The sequence below is a fragment of the Electrophorus electricus genome, chromosome 1 (assembly GCF_041902795.1).
Source record: "Electrophorus electricus isolate QZ-2024a chromosome 1, ASM4190279v1, whole genome shotgun sequence".
Taxonomy (NCBI): Eukaryota; Metazoa; Chordata; class Actinopteri; order Gymnotiformes; family Gymnotidae; genus Electrophorus; species Electrophorus electricus.
In genome coordinates this window covers 13,156,087-13,173,720 of record NC_137497.1, presented here as the reverse complement: position 1 = coordinate 13,173,720, position 17,634 = coordinate 13,156,087, and the positions used below count along the sequence as shown (strand labels likewise).

At 40.7% G+C, this 17,634-nt stretch overlaps 3 protein-coding genes and 1 pseudogene across 3 annotated transcripts in view; all 4 read right to left on the bottom strand.

The window, feature by feature from the left end:
* The window catches only part of LOC145657100 (NLR family CARD domain-containing protein 3-like), a 28,948-nt gene extending 25,459 nt beyond the window's left edge, over positions 1–3,489 (bottom strand). The window contains exon 1 of the mRNA XM_081711683.1: positions 3,403–3,489. The gene's annotated coding sequence lies outside the window, so the exon portion shown is untranslated. The remainder of the gene's footprint in view (positions 1–3,402) is intronic.
* The window catches only part of LOC145657102 (STING ER exit protein-like), a 220,255-nt gene that overhangs the window by 50,336 nt on the left and 152,285 nt on the right, over positions 1–17,634 (bottom strand). The gene's annotated exons all lie outside the window — the stretch shown is intronic.
* On the bottom strand, positions 4,462–4,570 carry LOC145659783 (5S ribosomal RNA; annotated as a pseudogene).
* Positions 6,546–15,541, bottom strand: LOC118240881 (uncharacterized). The gene is made up of 5 exons (XM_081723959.1): positions 15,260–15,541; positions 14,714–15,004; positions 8,883–8,899; positions 8,252–8,329; positions 6,546–7,142 (listed from the first exon to the last, which is right to left on the bottom strand). The coding sequence occupies exons 1-5, from the start codon at positions 15,387–15,389 to the stop codon at positions 6,921–6,923; spliced, it is 738 nt and encodes a 245-aa protein (XP_081580085.1). The 5' UTR covers positions 15,390–15,541; the 3' UTR covers positions 6,546–6,920.

Sequence of the window (17,634 nt, the reverse complement as noted above, 5' to 3'; positions counted from 1 at the left end):
ATCATATTTACATTGAATTAATTTATTCTGTTTCTGGTTGCATTAACATTCTGTCACTGTTACTTTTGTGTTCAGCTGAAATAGTGATACTGACCCTGTCAACATGTCTGTCTGTTATATGCCCTTAATCAGTGTACATCAGTAGTTCACTACATTTACAGTACACTATAGGTGTGGTATCTTTGTCCTTAATCAGTGTACATCAATAGTTTACTACATTTACAGTACACTATAGGTGGTGGTATCTTTGTCCTTAATCAGTGTACATCAATAGTTTACTACATTTACAGTACACTATAGGTGGTGGTACCTTTGTCCTTAATCAGTGTACATCAGTAGTTCACTACATTTACAGTACACTATAGGTGGTGGTATCTTTGTTCTTAATCAGTGTACATCAGTACTTCACTACATTTACAGTACACTATAGGTGGTGGTGGGAAAAGTGACATTTTGTGAAACATTGAGATGTTCAAAGCAGTTGTGTTGAAAATTGTTTCAAGGTTTCAGAATACTGTAGTAGACTACTGTAGGGAACTGGGATGACTGGTTGGCTTTATACTTTGTTCAACCTGGTGTGTTGGCTAGAACTAGACTTAAAGCCATACTGAGTTCAAAGGTGTAATAAAGGCATGGACTTTGATGTTACAGAACTGTAAAGAATATTATATAATGCTATGAGATCAAGTCTGTGTCACCAATCTGTGGTCTAAGACACAAATACAGATATGACTTTAAATGTCAATATTGTTTGTAAATGACAACATTCACAATAACAGAAAAGGTTTACACAGTCAATTATAACGTCGATACTACGATCAATATAACTGGTACTTGGGTTCCATCTAGCAGCAACTCTCTGGAACTGCTTTAATGACTAGATAAACAAAGAAATGCAGTGGCCATGACTAAAATTTAAATGACTGATTTAACCTCCCAAACCCAAGGACTAATAGACAAAGGAAGTACAGCTGATATGAAACACAGTATTACCAGAGGAGAAATATGGAAAAATATGAAAGTGAAACTAAATCTATATAGAGAGCACATGGAGTAACGTGTCTGCTCGTTAGTAACTGTAAACGTCAACTAGGGCGTGGCCATACAGACGAACACACACACACAGACAAAGGGAGATGTTTAGGGGGAGGGGCTGTTTTTGGGCTGCGGCCCCGAAACCAATGCCGAACAGCGAGGCAGGAGGACCGAGCGATCCGACACGGGCCAGCGCAAGCAGCACAGCAGGGGGAAGGACAGGGACCAGGACGACAACAGACACACTGACAGGGACAAGCACTGACATAAAGGGGACAAAGTGACTGGCACAGACAGCGTGACGGGGACAGACAGTGAGAGGGACGGGCTCTTGTAATCTGCAGACGTGGTGTCGCTGACCGAGGGAGGGTCCCTATGGAGGACCTCCTCCACTGTTATGGGATCCTCCCCACGGTTGAACTCCGAGTCCATCCGCAGACTAACATCGTTGCACTCCCCATTCCTCTCATAATCCGCACAGCCCTCATGCTAGTCCATGGAGGGGTAGTAGAACCCTGTGGAGTCTGACTCCGAGTACTGGACCTCATTGTATCAGTCCCGGTAGTCTGGAGTGGGTTCGTAGAACTCTGCAGAGTCCAGTCCATGACCATACTCAGGGCCCTCCAAGATCCTCCAGTGGCAATTTCGCCTGGTAAAAGGGTACAGAGCCCAAGAGTATGGAGGGTTTCCATCCAAGGGCGTTTACACCCTTTCTTCCCCTTCTTCTTCATCTTACTTCTCATCCCAGGCATCCTTCAACAGTCGATGTTTCTGTCACGATGAGGACTTAGAGCAGGAGGTGGGGACGAGTTACGCAAAACTGAAACATACGTGTAACAGTGAGCAGTAAGGAGGCAGATGCAGAGAAGAGTGAGATCTACTATGAGCAAATCCAAAATCAGAGTCACTAAGGCAGTCCAGGGTCAAAGAGCCGACACGAAGAGTACGGGGATACATGATTACAAGACAAGGGCTAGGATACACGAAGGTAAACAGGAGAAGCAGGCTATAACAGACTAGGAAACACGAATGCTAAACAAAACAGGTTAACAAAAACAAAGGCTTTGAAACACAGATTCAAGTAAACACACAAGCACCAATTCAAAATGAAAGTAAACAACAACAATGAACAGCCAAAAACTAAGGGAACAAGGCAGCTTATATATGAATATACATGAATATATAAATACATGAACTTAAGCTAGAAATGAGGGACAGGTGTAAGCAATCATAGGAGGGGCAGAGAAAATGAAACTAAGGCATGGAACTAAAATACACATGACAGGGAAAACACAGAACACGGAAGCTGGGAGGGACTGATCATGACAATACATTTATTTACATAAAACAACAAAGACAGCATGCAGGCTATGAGTGTTAAACATCGACAACAATCACACTTAGACAAATGACGTATATACAGGCACACTAATGATACACACCGAGGAGTTGGTGTGGAACACATACAGATGAACACACACACACACACACACACACACACACACACACACACACACACACACACATACACAGAGACATTTGGGCGGGGGGGGTATCATGACAGTGTGGATATACAGCACATCACTTCTGTCAGTAAACCAGAGAATCTCTCTCTACATACACTTTCTATATATTAATGTCACTATATCTATCCTAACTACTGCTCACTGGATGTCTCTCACTAGCCTATCAGTCAATATGTCCCATCAATAACCTTCTATCTAGACAACAATGAATCTCTCAGTCTCTCAAATTCTCTCTTCTCACAAAACCCTTAAAGTTTGGGTGTGTTTTCTTGACTTATAAGCCTTCATAGAGTTTGTGACTGAGACAGATGTGTGCTCAGGTTTGTTTCAGACACTGTCAGTCAAAGACAGGAGCGGCAGGTTCTGTATCACACCTCTAAAAACACAAGCTTCGTTTAGCCGTGGTCACGTGACATGGCCGTTTTGACCCACACTTCGTATCAGTGTTTCAAAACGCTGCGCTTCAGAAACTCGAAACAAGCGTAGAAACATCAGTGTTGACCGTCCCCTCCCAAACTATAATTAATAATGCAGCTAATGAACTATACAGGGAATCTGAACTTGAGTTTAGGCCAGAGGAGTTTCAACTGGGACCATTTGAAAATATCACTGACTAACAGACTTGAAATCGAGTTTTACAATAACTGACAATATATATCTGGCCCCTTTAAATTATTTTAAATATAGCTATGCAATCGTACTGGGCGTTAGGACTTTAATCTTGAGATTTAATCCGCCTTTGGGTTGACCTACGAATTAACCTAAACAGAACTATGTACTTACAAAACATATTGCTTTAAACTGCACCGACATCGCATTTTTACAAATGGAATGAACTTACCGTGAAATATTTTAAACGCGCGTATCTTCAACCCGCTCAACCTTCAACAACGCCAACTGTTCAGAAAATACTTTCGTTTTCTTGAGAAAGGTGAGACTACAGGAACACCTGTGGGTAAGTGGAGGGCGGAGCACATGTCAATCATTTTCGACTGAAGACAATTACACAACCGATTTCTTATAATAGTCATTTTTATTAAGACAATCAGCAGGCAAAGTTAGCTGTCCTTCATTTTGCTGCAGCGAATCATACACTATACAGTCTATACAGCCAATGGCTTCACAGTCCCTCCTACACGGACTTGTTTTGCGGCTGCGCTGAGAGTAAATCTCCACTATGTCGGCACGTTGAAACACGTCGGAACTTAACAAACCACTTTGTACCTCTAACTTACAGATGACTGTAATTTAGAGTGTGTGGTCGTCCATAGCATGTTGTGCAAATGACAAATAAATAATCTTCTTAATGGCTGAATATGTGTGTGTGTGTGTGTGTGTGTGTGTGTGTGTGTGTGTATGAGTGAGAGACAGACTTGGCTCCCCTGGTAGAAGGAACAGAATGAATATAGTTAGCAAACGAAAGAAAGGTTGCAGTAACTAAAATTAGTCTATCCCTTCCCAAAACAACACCCATTAAAATGTACATAGCACATATAATGTCGAAAGGGATTCAAGAGTAAAACCATGTTCTAATCCCAAAATGATTGGACGGAGTTGAACTCGACGCAACCAACCTCCAGTTCCGTTAATAAAAGCTTTGAGTGGCGTGCGGTCCAACGCACCTATATAATTGCTCCGAAAGTGTTCGCACACACAAACGGCATAATACATGAAGGTAAGAGAAAGATGTAAAAGTAAAGAAACATGGAGTTGTTTTGGTGAAATAGATAAGACAAACATACATACGTTTATGAGAACCCGGTGCACTTACTAAGTTCCAAAATGCTACAGTTCTAAACCTAAAAGCAAGAAAGAAAGCATAAAATAAAACCCTAAAGAAATGAAGCCACGTTGTACGTGAAAAGGGGCAAAAATGAAAAGAAACATAGCTAAGAAGAAAAGCTTACAGCACCTGGTATTCCCAGGCGGTCTCCCATCCAAGTACTAACCAGGCCCGACCCTGCTTAGCTTCCAAGATCGGGCGTGTTCAGAGTGGTATGGCCGTAAGCGATGAAAGCGGCGAAAAATGCGCCTTTATGCAATACATCGACAGCGTGGCTACAGACACAATCACCCGATTAAGCTCTTGTCGAAGCGATAAAACAATGCCTTACACAATGCCTTCATGTTTTTGCTTTCTTTTTTTCATTGCTTTAACATGCTCTTCCTCTCTGCAATATGCTGGATGATCCGTTGCTTAAAATGATATGAAGTTTAGTTTATGGGATCATTATACAGCGTATCGCTGTATTGGACACTTCTAGCTAGAGCAAGCTAAGCTGTGGTTAGTTCCTACAACTAACGTGAGCTAGCTACCTGTCCATCCATACGTTCAGTGAACAAATACGCGACAACTCAAGAGATCCAGCTGTGCACAACCGCACTGTTTCACAATACCAAGCCAGCTTGTGTACCCCGACAATTCTGTCTACTCGCTGTGATGCTGCGTTTTGTTCTGGCACTGTTAACATCACGAGGCAAGCGGCAGTACTGGGTCTGTGAACCTTTACTGTAAAAACATGGAAAAATGAAATTGCGTGCGTGTGTGCATGTGAGAGAGAGAGAGACTGGCAGACTCTCCTCCCCTCAAGGTCCGTTAGTAAAAAAAAAAAATTATCTGGAAATCTAAGTTGCTATATTGTGCTGTGTAATGTTAAGCGCAGCACAACAATGTCCTGTAGGTCACATAAATAACGTAAGTAGCCTAATGTCATAATAACAAATATGAACAGGAATGATCAACCACTACAAACAGCATGTTAAAATACTAAAAATAACGAGTTGATTACAAATCGAGTAAACATTTAGAAAGTGAAACTTAACCAGAAAACCCATATTCTATCATTTAACCAATGAAAGATAGAAAATCACAACAACAAAAAACAACACAATAACATGTCGAAAAGATCTGCGCTAACATTAACAAGCATCGCTGTCACCATAGCAACCACAGCAGCAGGGGTTTTTACACAGGATACAAGATTTCATGACATTGCGATTAGCAAAGTAACATTTTCAAAAGAAACATAAAATAAACAATAATATCTCTGTACCTTTGATGACATATAAACATGTAAAAATTGCTTGTTAGTATGTGTGTGTGTGTGTGTGTACTACCCATGTAATAATAAATTGTGAGTGCCAGTGAGAAGTCCCCAAAAAACACACATGCACAATAAATCATGCTAAAGGACTCTTCAGCTGCAGTTTATTTCTGTACGTATGATACACGCTGTTCTACAAGTTACACATGCTTTGGAATCATAACTCACTGTGTTGAAGTCTCTGTACAAATCAACACATTAAAGTTGGAAATCTTTGGAAACTGGGAAAGGTTTTTCATGCTGTTTTCTGTGTGGTGGAGTGATACAGGTGCAGATGCACACAGTATGAGTGTAATGTCTTGTGATAGTTACCCTCCACCACAGTGTGTTCATGGACTGTGGGTTTGAAATGCACATATGCTGTGTGTATATATATTTATATATGTATGTAAATTAAAACACAGGATTAACACAGAAAAGTTTGTATATTTTAACAAAGTAGGTAAAACAAAAGTATATTAAGAAAAAATGAACTTACCTGTGATTTTTTTGTGGAGAGTCTTCCATGTTGTCTTTGAAGGGGAGCTTTATGGGGAATTGTCCTGCTTAAAGACAGGAAGTGACATCACCCAATTTCCTGTTTTTCCTTGTATTAGTTTCCAAAGGAAATTTCAAGAGTGGAGTTTTGATGTTGACTTATTTTGGAGAATTTATGATTGCTGATTTTCTTTTATTGAACTTGTAACTTGTAAATGCTAAATTCTATTTTTTAAAACATTTTTGTTTGTTTTTGTAGTGATTGCCAGATGAATCCTTGAAGCTTTCCATCCAATTGGTTCAAAAAAAGGTTCATATCTGGAGGCTTCATGTGCACATAAACCCCCCTGCTGGCTAAACCTTTATTGTCATTTCAACTATTTGTGATGGATCTCTTGGCTGTTTTGCACCAGTGACAGCATGGGAATAGTCACTGCCAACAATAGAAATAAAAACACCTTAATATGATTTTGTGTGGTTCATTCATTCATCTAATCTGTTTTTGATGTGTAGGTAATGGTTTTGGAGGTCTACTAGTGTCAAAAAACAGGTTGATTTCAGTCAATGTTTAAATAAACCAAATAGGACATGAGATGTTTATGTTGAGATGTTCTTAAGACTGTTGCAGTGTTGTTCAAAGATGGGAAAATGGTTATGCTTATGAATACTGTGGTGACTTTATTCACTTTTATTAAGAAATAATATTTTTTCCACTGTGCTTGGACGCAGTTGGTTTCTCTGTTTGAAAATAACTTCCCTGGCTTTGAAGAAAACACTTTCACATGGTACTGAGGAGACAGAGGTGCACAAGTATCCCACAGCAAACCTGTAGAGATTTGGATATATGCACCCCTGCCTCTCCCAGTACTGGAGGGGACCCTGTGTTCTGCTTTTCTTCAGTTCTGCCAGGTCTGCACTTCAACTGTGGCATCAGCAGTGACATTGTGTGTTCTTCTGGCCTCCATGAATGTGGCATCAAAATCACACCACAGTTTGTTTCCTGAGAAGCAAAACCAGATAATATGAATGAGGTCATAACTCTGAAATTGACTTTAATCCAATGCAAAAATATTAACCAGGTCTTTCAGCTACAGCATCTTGTGATGTTGAAGCTGCAGCTGGTATTGAATGTGACTGTCTAGACCCTATTACATTGGTACATTCAAAGGTGAGTTGTTTTATTCCTTTATCTGCCTTTTTTGGGCTAAAGGATCCAAGTGATTTGTATCTTGGGTCTAGTAGCATTGCCAGTGATATAATGCTCATGCTGTGTGGAGCTTTTCCCTAAGGAGCCTGATGAGGTCTCTCCCAGTTCACTAGCTACTGGGACCGTTGCCTTTGCTGCCTCTTCCTGGAGCATCTTTTCCACCATTTTCAATAATAGCACCACTTTGGAGCCAGATACCTTTTTCTCCTCTGACAGCACCACAGTGGCCGTGTGAAAAGGAGACAGTATAGACAGGAGCTCACAAACATTATTGTACTCATCAGAGGTCAGCGCAGGAATACCAGTTTGTAAGCCTGCCAATGCTTACAGGCTCCCTGAGTTCTACTAATCGCTCCAGCATTTGAAAGTTGCTGTACCACCTTGTTTCAACCTCCTGAATCAGTTTCTTTTTTGGTTTTCCCATACGCTCTTGAACAAGGTCCAGCTTCTCCTTTAACAATAAAAACCTAAACGTTACATATGTAGCAATATAAAACAATGTGTAAACAAATGTGAAAATAATGTTACTAACTTTGACAGTTGTGCTGCTTCTAAAATAGCCCACCAGCTTCCTTGCCTTTGTAGGAATGGCAGACAGCACTGGGGTTAGTTCAAGAGCTTTTTTAACAACTATATTCAGGGTGTAAGCAATGCAGAAGGCATGATGCAGCTTCAGCTGTTTACCACAGGCAATCATATCAGATGCGCCATCAGTAACTAGACATGTTACTTTGGATTTTATTTCCCATTCTTCCATAAGAGAGGATTTCACACAGGCCAAATTTTCAGCTGTGTGCGCCTGTGGGAATTTCACTACACCGAGTAATGTGGACTTCAGTCATGTGTTGTCATCTATAAAATGGCAGGTCACAGCCAAGTAGTTTGTCTGCTGTCACACTCACTGCAGGAACTTTCTGGACCTCAACTTTGGTCTTCTCTTTCTCTTGTTGATATTTGGTCTCAACCATGGCCTTTGCGGTCTAAAGGGAAGGAAGAAAATATTATTTTTTTAATACTACTCTCATAATTTATCCATGTCACCACACATACTTTCCTAGTTGGGAAAATATAGATTGGATCAAATTTTGCTACTAAATCCCTGAAGCCTTTATCCTCAATTGTGCTAAATGGCTGTGTGTCTCTAACAATCATGAAGACCAAAGCCTCATCCAGCTCTTCCTTTCTGGTCACTGCTTTGTAAAGATTAGATTACACTTTGTCATTTTTACACTTTGTAATCCAATCCAAACTGCAAATAACATGTAAGGTGCAGAGAATAATGCAGTATATAAATATATATATACACAGTATATACACATTATATATATATATATGCATATTAATGTTAACAGTGAATAAAATTAAATTAGGTTATGGTTTAATTACAGTATTTGCATGTCAGAAGTCATTACATGAACATGTGCACATGTTTTGTTTTTATTTTTTGATGTGTGTGATGAATGTAGCATCGTGGTCAATGTCATTATTATCATGGTTGATTAACAAATATGAAAATTGGAAACCCATACCCACCTTGGCTGGATCCAACTCTATCCCCCTCATTATACATGACAAGTACAATAACACAGATGAGATGTTGTTGTTGTATCCCAGTGGTTTGGAATGGAAAAAAAAAACGACTTGTGAATATTATAGTAGTAACACATTTCATTATTTACAGGCATATTATGTGCAATACCTTATTTGTAGAGATCTGCTCAAAGTGTTTCCATACAGGGGAAACCCTTTTCCTTTTAGCAGGCTCCATGAAAACAAGCTCATCAATGTCACAGGCAAATTGACAGAACACAAACATGCAAATTTTGCATGGATCCATTGCGCTTTATGTGTGTTCATAAATTGTGCCAACACTCGAAATGCTTCCTGAACCAGTGAGGTTTCAGGCATCATCAGTGACGTCATTCATCCTTAAAGAAGCAAGCCTCGATACATGTTTCATAAAAGACTTCCTGGAGCTCTCGACATGTGCTCCGAAGCCTCGGCACAGTAGGGGCCATCACTAGTATCTCACTTGGAGTGAGGAGTAGGAGTGAAGGGTGAGAGTGAGGAGTAGGAGTGTGGGGTGAGAGTGAGAGGTGAGAGTGAGGGATGAGAGTGAGTAGGAGTGAGGGGTGAGAGTGAGTAGGAGTGAGGGGTGAGAGTGAGGAGTAGGAGTGAGAGTGAGGGTTGACAGTGAGTAGGAATGAGGGGAGAGAGTGAGGGGTGAGATTGAGGAGGGGGGTGAAAGTAAGGAGTAGGAGTGATGAGTGAGAGTGAGGTGTGAGAGTGAGTAGGAGTGATGGGTGAGTGAGGAGTAGGAGTGAGCAGTGATAGTGAGGGGTGAAAGTGGGTAGGTGTGAGGGGTGAGAGAGTAAGTAGGAGTGAGGGGTGAGAATGAGAAGTGAGAGTGAGGGGTGAGAGAGTAAATAGGAGTGAAGGGTGAGAATGAGGAGTAGAAGTGAGGGGTGTGAGCCACTCAAACTAGGAGGTGCACCATATTAAAAACATCAAGGAAGCATTAACAAGAGAGCCTGACATTCTACCCGACTCACATGAACATGTAGGGAATTCCACAGCAGATATTTAAAAAATAAATGTTTTGTTTTAGTTGAGAGGAAATTCAACTATGAAATTTAAAACAAGCCTCGTAAGATGTTTATGGTCATCTCTGGGATTCCAGTAAAAGGACAAAACGTAGATAATGTAAAATCAGGCAAAAATTAAAATGTAATCACAACCTCAAAGACAGAAACCAAGAAAAGTGTCTTGTAATCTAATCTGGATTCACAACCGCATGAGATGAATTTCTCAGATGTGTTTTCTTCTTCTCTTTCCCCCTGGTTTGCTTTAGTCTGTTGTCCAGTTTGTGGACATAGTGCCCATCACTTGTGAAACAGAATGTATGTCATGAATAAATGTCTTGTTTGGTCCTTCCTATTGTCCGTCTCTATGGTTTCCTTTCTCATGTTTCACTTTTCCAGTCCTGTTCCAGTCCCTGTTTTGGTTTTCACTGTTCATGATTTGCACCTGCGCCTTGTTTAGTGTTCATTAGTTCAAGTATTTAAACCCTGTCTGGTTCCCTGTGTTTTTGCTGTTCATTGCGTGTGTTTGTGTGGAATGTATTGCATGTATTGCATGTATTGCATGTATTGCATGTATTGCATGTATTGCATGTATTGCATGTATTGCATGTGTGTAAGCTCGTCTTTGTTTCTAAGCCTCTGTTTATGTTAGCCTGTTTGATTCTAGCTGTTTTGTTTTTCCTTAACTCCGTATGTTACTTCTTTCTGTTATAGCTGCTTTCCCTGTTTGCCTTCGTGTGCTTTTGGTTTGTGTTTCCTAGGCTTTGTTATCCTAGCCCTTGTTTTTGTTATGTATTCTAGGACCCTGGACTACTCTGACTACAACTCTGGATTTGCCCCTAAGAAATCTCGCTCTCCTCCGCACATGCGACCACCTCATTACCGCTCACCATTACAATAACCTGAACAATAAGGGGAACTCTTAAATAAAACATGTTGACAAATGGCAACTAAACTATTTAAACTATTCAAAGATACTGCAGACAAAATTGTCTGTTTTTCCATGACTTGACAAAAGTATTTACAGTTGCATTAAATTACATCACAGGATCGCATAGTAATATTTCCATAAACATATTTACAGTACTGGGCAGATCCTCTTATAGTGATTGATACATATTCATCAATATGAATCAAACCTTACTGTACCTGCTCTACCAGGTGAGCTTCAGGAGCGCTCTAATCATGTATACATACACTGATCTTTGACCCCTGAATGGGACAGAGAAAGGCAGTGCGGATCTGTGTGTGTGTGTGTGTGTGTATTTAAACATACAGAGTTATAATTATATGTGTATGTACGAGATTGGTCACTGTGACAAGATCAAGAGGGATTGTGGGATCAAATTCAATCAAATTCAATCAGGAAGTAACTAGTACAGTGATGGAGAACTGTTTAGAAATCAAACTAAAACAAATCTGGATCTTGTAGAGAGATATTGTTTTAAATGTAGAATAGAAACATACTCAGAGTTCAAAGTGAATGAACCAGTGGAGAGAATGAGCTACACAAAGGGGGGGGGGGGGTGTACACAACAACAACAACAACAACAACAACAACCACCACCCTGATCACCACCTGTGCTCCGTCATAACTATGATCACTGCTGAAGCTCCAGTCTGTCATATTAACACACAGCATAATTACTATACCATCACTGACTACATTTACATATTAACACACAGCATAATTACTGCACCATCACTGACTACATCTACATATTAACACACAGCATAATTACTGCACCATCACTGACTACATTTACTTATTAACACACAGCATAATTACTGCACCATCACTGACTACATTTACATATTAACACACAGCATAATTACTGCACCATCACTGACTACATTTACTTATTAACACACAGCATAATTACTGCACCATCACTGACTACATTTACATATTAACACACAGCATAATTACTATACCATCACTGACTACATTTACATATTAACACACATCATAATTACGGCACCATCACTGACTACATTTACATATTAACACACAGCATAATTACTGCACCATCACTGACTACATTTACATATTAACACACAGCATAATTACTGCACCATCACTGACTACATTTACTTATTAACACACAGCATAATTACTACAGTAAACAGTGGTATTGAGGCTGAAGTATTTGTTGATTTATTGAGGGTCGGCTGTAGAGGGATTGAGCTTCAGGAGCAGACAAGGCCAAACTAAAAAAAAAAAAAACATAAGACACACTAGAAATAAAACTACTACTATTATTATTATTATTATTATTATTATTGGTTACATTTATTTAGCGCCTTTCTCAAACTCAAGGACACTTTACAGACAGAAATCAGCTTTTATTCTCAAATCACTGATAGACTGATGAGAAGCGGCAGCCAATTTACACACACAGTCTGTCAGAAACTACAGACCCCTGTGGGACTGAAGGGTGCAGGGGAAGGGGAGGAGGTTCAGACCAGGACAGAGCAGCACCCATAGCTGGACATACACACACACACGTAGAGCAGCACCCATAGCTGGACATACACACATACGTAGAGCAGCACCCATAGCTGGACATATACACACATACGTAGAGCAGCACCCATAGCTGGACATACACACACATACGTAGAGCACCACCCATAGCTGGACATATACACACATACGTAGAGCACCACCCATAGCTGGACATATACACACATACGTAGAGCACCACCCATAGCTGGACATATACACACACACGCAGAGCACCACCCATAGCTGGACATATACACACATACGTAGAGCACCACCCATAGCTGGACATATACACACACACGTAGAGCACCACCCATAGCTGGACATATACACACACACACAAAGCACCACCCATAGCTGGACATACACACACACACGTAGAGCACCACCCATAGCTGGACATTCACACACATACGTAGAGCACCACCCATAGCTGGACATATACACACACACGCAGAGCAGCACCCATAGCTGGACATACACACACACACACACGCAGAGCACCACCCATAGCTGGACATACACACATACGTAGATCACCACCCATAGCTGGACATATACACACACACACAGAGCAGCACCCATAGCTGGACATATACACACACACGTAGAGCACCACCCATAGCTGGACATACACACACACACGTAGAGCACCACCCATAGCTGGACATTCACACACATATGTAGAGCACCACCCATAGCTGGACATATACACACACACGCAGAGCAGCACCCATAGCTGGACATACACACACACACACACGCAGAGCACCACCCATAGCTGGACATACACACATACGTAGATCACCACCCATAGCTGGACATATACACACACACACAGAGCAGCACCCATAGCTGGACATATACACACATACGTAGAGCACCACCCATAGCTGGACATATACACACACACGCAGAGCACCACCCATAGCTGGACATACACACACACACAGAGCACCACCCATAGCTGGACATATACACACACACACACACAGAGCACCAACCATAGCTGGACACACTCAAATCACTCACAGACAGATGAGAAGCAGCAGCCAATTTACACACAGTGTTCTCTCTATTAGAAACTACAGGAGAACCAGGTGTAGGAGAAGGGGAGGAGGTTAAGACCAGGACAGAGCACCAACCATCACTGAACATACACACACACACACACACACACACACACACACACACACACACACACACACACACACACATCTATCTTTATCTATATTCATGCACAACTCACATTGATACAGGACAGTTTGAGTATCCAATCATCCTAACCTCCATGTTTTTGGGAGGATTCCAGAGGCAACCTACGCAGATACAGGGAGAACATGGAAACTCCACCCAGATAGGGACTCGACCCCCACACAGACACAAGAACACCACGGAAACTCCACCCAGATAGGGACTCGAAGGCTGAGAGGCAAACATGCCAACCACCAAGCCCTTCTGTCCAAACAACCAACTGTCCCAAATGAACACAAACAAAATTAAGTACAATAACCCTCCCTACTCCCAAAAACTAATAAACAGAAGTAAAGAACTGAGCAAATAAAAAAGGTGTCAAACTCCAAACTTCCCAACTACGATTCACGCAGGACTACTACAATACACTATACACAGAATAATATTTACAACAGTGAACACGTCCAGAAAAAGGGGAAGCAGAGGCCCAAAACCACAACAATCATCAAACACTCACTGAACAAACAACCAGCTTCAGCAACAGTGAAGATGTATCTCTGTCTGTCGCTTCTTCCCAGTCTTCCCCTTATATTCCCCTTATGCGCTGGGTAGAATGAGGCAGCCAATCAAGACAACACCGCAGCCGAGAACAATTCCAGCACAGGACAGAAGACTTGATCAAGTGGAGGAGGAGCATCAAGAAGGGGACGTAAACAAACACAAATTTTTCCCACTCAATCACTCTTTTGTTTTGGTATCAGCAAGCAAGCATCACACCAAGTGGTGTAAAACATCAGTGGCTGGATTCAAGCATGTCCATCCACCTCAAAGAGTCCAGTGAAAATCAACCAGGTCCACATGCTCTATTGGGGATATACTTTGATAAACAGGACCTCAACTAAGACCAAGACCTCAAACTATGACACTCAGTTCACGCTGTTTACATGATCCCAGCATTCATAGTCTAACTAATACGGAACCACGGATGTGCATGTAAACATAATTACTGATACTACGCACACCCCCTTCCCCAACAAAAAGTAACTAGGCAACATTAAAATCACAGTAACCATACTTACCTTCCACAGTAACTGTGTATGTCTGTATAATCTCTTCATGCTTAGTGTCTCTGATGATGTAAACTCCACTATCAGATGGTGTGGTTCCTTGCAGCTCCACAGCAGAGATAAGCAACACTCTCTGAGTGTATTCAGGTTTACACTTCAGTGAGTGTCCAGCCACTGTACAGATCTGTCCACTAGAGGGAGCAGCTGCACCTGTGCTGTTATAAATCACCTCCACTGACTCTGATATGAGCAAATCCAGCACCAGAGGTTCACCAGGCTTAATCTGAACTGAAGAATTACAGGCTTTGGAAAAAACAATTAGAAACTTTAATGTAATATACAACTGATTTGACCATGTAACCTCAGAACGGCAAATCTGATATAAACATTTAAACGTTACATACAAGCTCCTTCTGTTTTTCCCCACATATCTGATATTTGAAGTTTACAATTCTATGTTCTACTTAGAACATACTCTAAGTTCTACTTAAAGTTCTCTCTGTCTACATAAATAATGGTTTAGTAACAATAACTAGGTAATCCATTGAGGACACTTACCCTCTATCTGTAGACTCACATCACAGCGCTCTTGACCTTTACAGGCGCAGGTGTACAAGGACCTCTTAGTGTAATCAGCATCAGTGATGGTGAGGGAGAGATCTCCCTTCAGGTACTGATCATGGGACATGTGAAATCCCTCCTCTGACTGGCAGGATGTCTGGTTACACTGAGCCAGTACGTCATGTGGTTTATCATATAAAGTCCATGTGACCAGACCAGAACATGTCTGAGTGCAGGGGAGAGTAGCATCATCATGAAGATTCACCTTTACTGAAGGAAAAGAACCTGAAAGACACATTAAGAAAAGAGAGTATAAAACGTTACAGTGGTGCTTGAAAGTTTAGGAACTCTTTAGAAGTTTCTATATTTCTACATATATATGAACTAAAACTTCATCAGATTGTCAAAAAGGTCCTGAAAGTAGATAAAGAGAAACAAATCAAACAAATGAAACAAAATAATACTGTCATTTATTTATAGAGGAAAATGTTTCATATCAAGGCAATAAATATCAACTTGTAAACAATATTTATTATTTAGAATGTTATTTATTTTATCTGTCATATCCATGCATGTTACAGCGCAAGTATCTATATATAATATATAATTATACATATATAAAATACATCCCACACTAAATAATCCCCTACACAACTGAACCACAGTGGCTTTTAATGAAAAAATATCAGATTGGTATTTACATCAGGCGACAATCAAATGCAAGACATCAGTATCAGATCAGTAGAGAAAAACTGGTATCATGCTCTCTCTATAAATACAGTAAAACTAAAAATAATCAACCATTCACTCAGACTACTTAAATATTCTTGGTTACTCAAATATGCATTTCTATGTAAGAGCAGAACTGACTGATACTGCTCATTCGTACGACTGCAGGGACATCTGTGCCTTCTATGTCTGTGTCTACATGACCATTCTGGTGAGCTTTTAATTAAATGGTTCTGAAATGCAAGTCTATTAGCAAAGTGACAGGAAATCTGTCCAATGAAATTGATTAATTTTGTCACTCTGGGGGCGGGCCATTAGCAACCTATCCCTTCTCAGTGTTCTGAAAAAAAGGTTACGACATTATTAGTAAAGGATCACTGTGTTCATGCTACCTTAGCCAGCTGACTATGAATGGGGTCTATGAGTGAGACAGACACTGTAGTTATACAGTAGGCCACGCGGAAGAGTTGGTTTTGTACTGTGCGTGACGGACGTTGCCGGACCCAGCTCTTTATTTATCGTTATTTACTTCTTTAGTAACGCGTTATGAGCTGTGGATGTTTTTACAACTCATGTATGAGCTGTCTACAATACTCCAGGAGCCAGCCTGTGGCACGTGGTGAATAAACCAGCAAGTTTACTACTAAACTGAGTGATTCTGGTCCGCATCTCCTCCACGTGTTTCACAGGCTTCTCTCTACCAGTTCCAAAGATCTGCTCATCTGGGTTGGAGTATAATTTAAACAGGACTAACTCCAAGCGTTACAGTATGTACTAAACTAGACAGTTACTGTAGGTGCAAGGCAGGTGTTCTTAATAAAGTGACCACTGAGTTTATGTAGCAACATTCGTACTTGGGCTGTTTATCTAACGACCTCGCAAATATTATTGTGGAGAAAAATGTGTGATAAAAAATAGAGGCAGTGAAACCCACTGGCTAATCACAGAGTGCGATAGTGTTTTTGAATATTATTATTATTATTATTATTATTATTATTATTATTATTATTATTATTATTATTTAATAGCAATAAAGGTTTGTACGCCACATGGACATGATCTCCTACCAAACGCATTTACTGAGGTAACTGCACGCAGGAGACACACAGTCCATCTACTGAACTGCAGCATAAGAAGGCAGAACAGCACGCGGAGGGAACAAAGCGCACAGCTACTATCGCTCAGTGCACGAGCTAAAGTCCCTAAATGAACACATGAACCCGTTCAACAGTCCGCGAGACCAACCAGAGTTCTTAGCAGACATGCAAACTTTAAAACAGCTGCACTAAACATTACATATTAACTTATTATCTATCCAGATACTTTTTTCCGTCCTATCTTGCCGAGTCCTGAGCTAGCGCTGTCAGAATATATAAACACGTTTAAACTAACCGCTAGAGATGTTGGAACTTGAAATGTCAATTTTTTTTCTCCTCCAAACCCTTCTCTTTCCCTTTATGGTTCTTTCAACCTACAGTTCACCAAGACACACAAGTGGCAGGCCAATCCGTTTCAACTCAGGCAAGCATGTATGCTTGCGGATGAATGTTAAAAAAACAAACAAAAAAAAACAGCTGTCCTGTAAACTGACGCACGTGGAGAGAAGGAAGGAAACGCTGTGAGTGTGCGGTTTGTTTTATTTC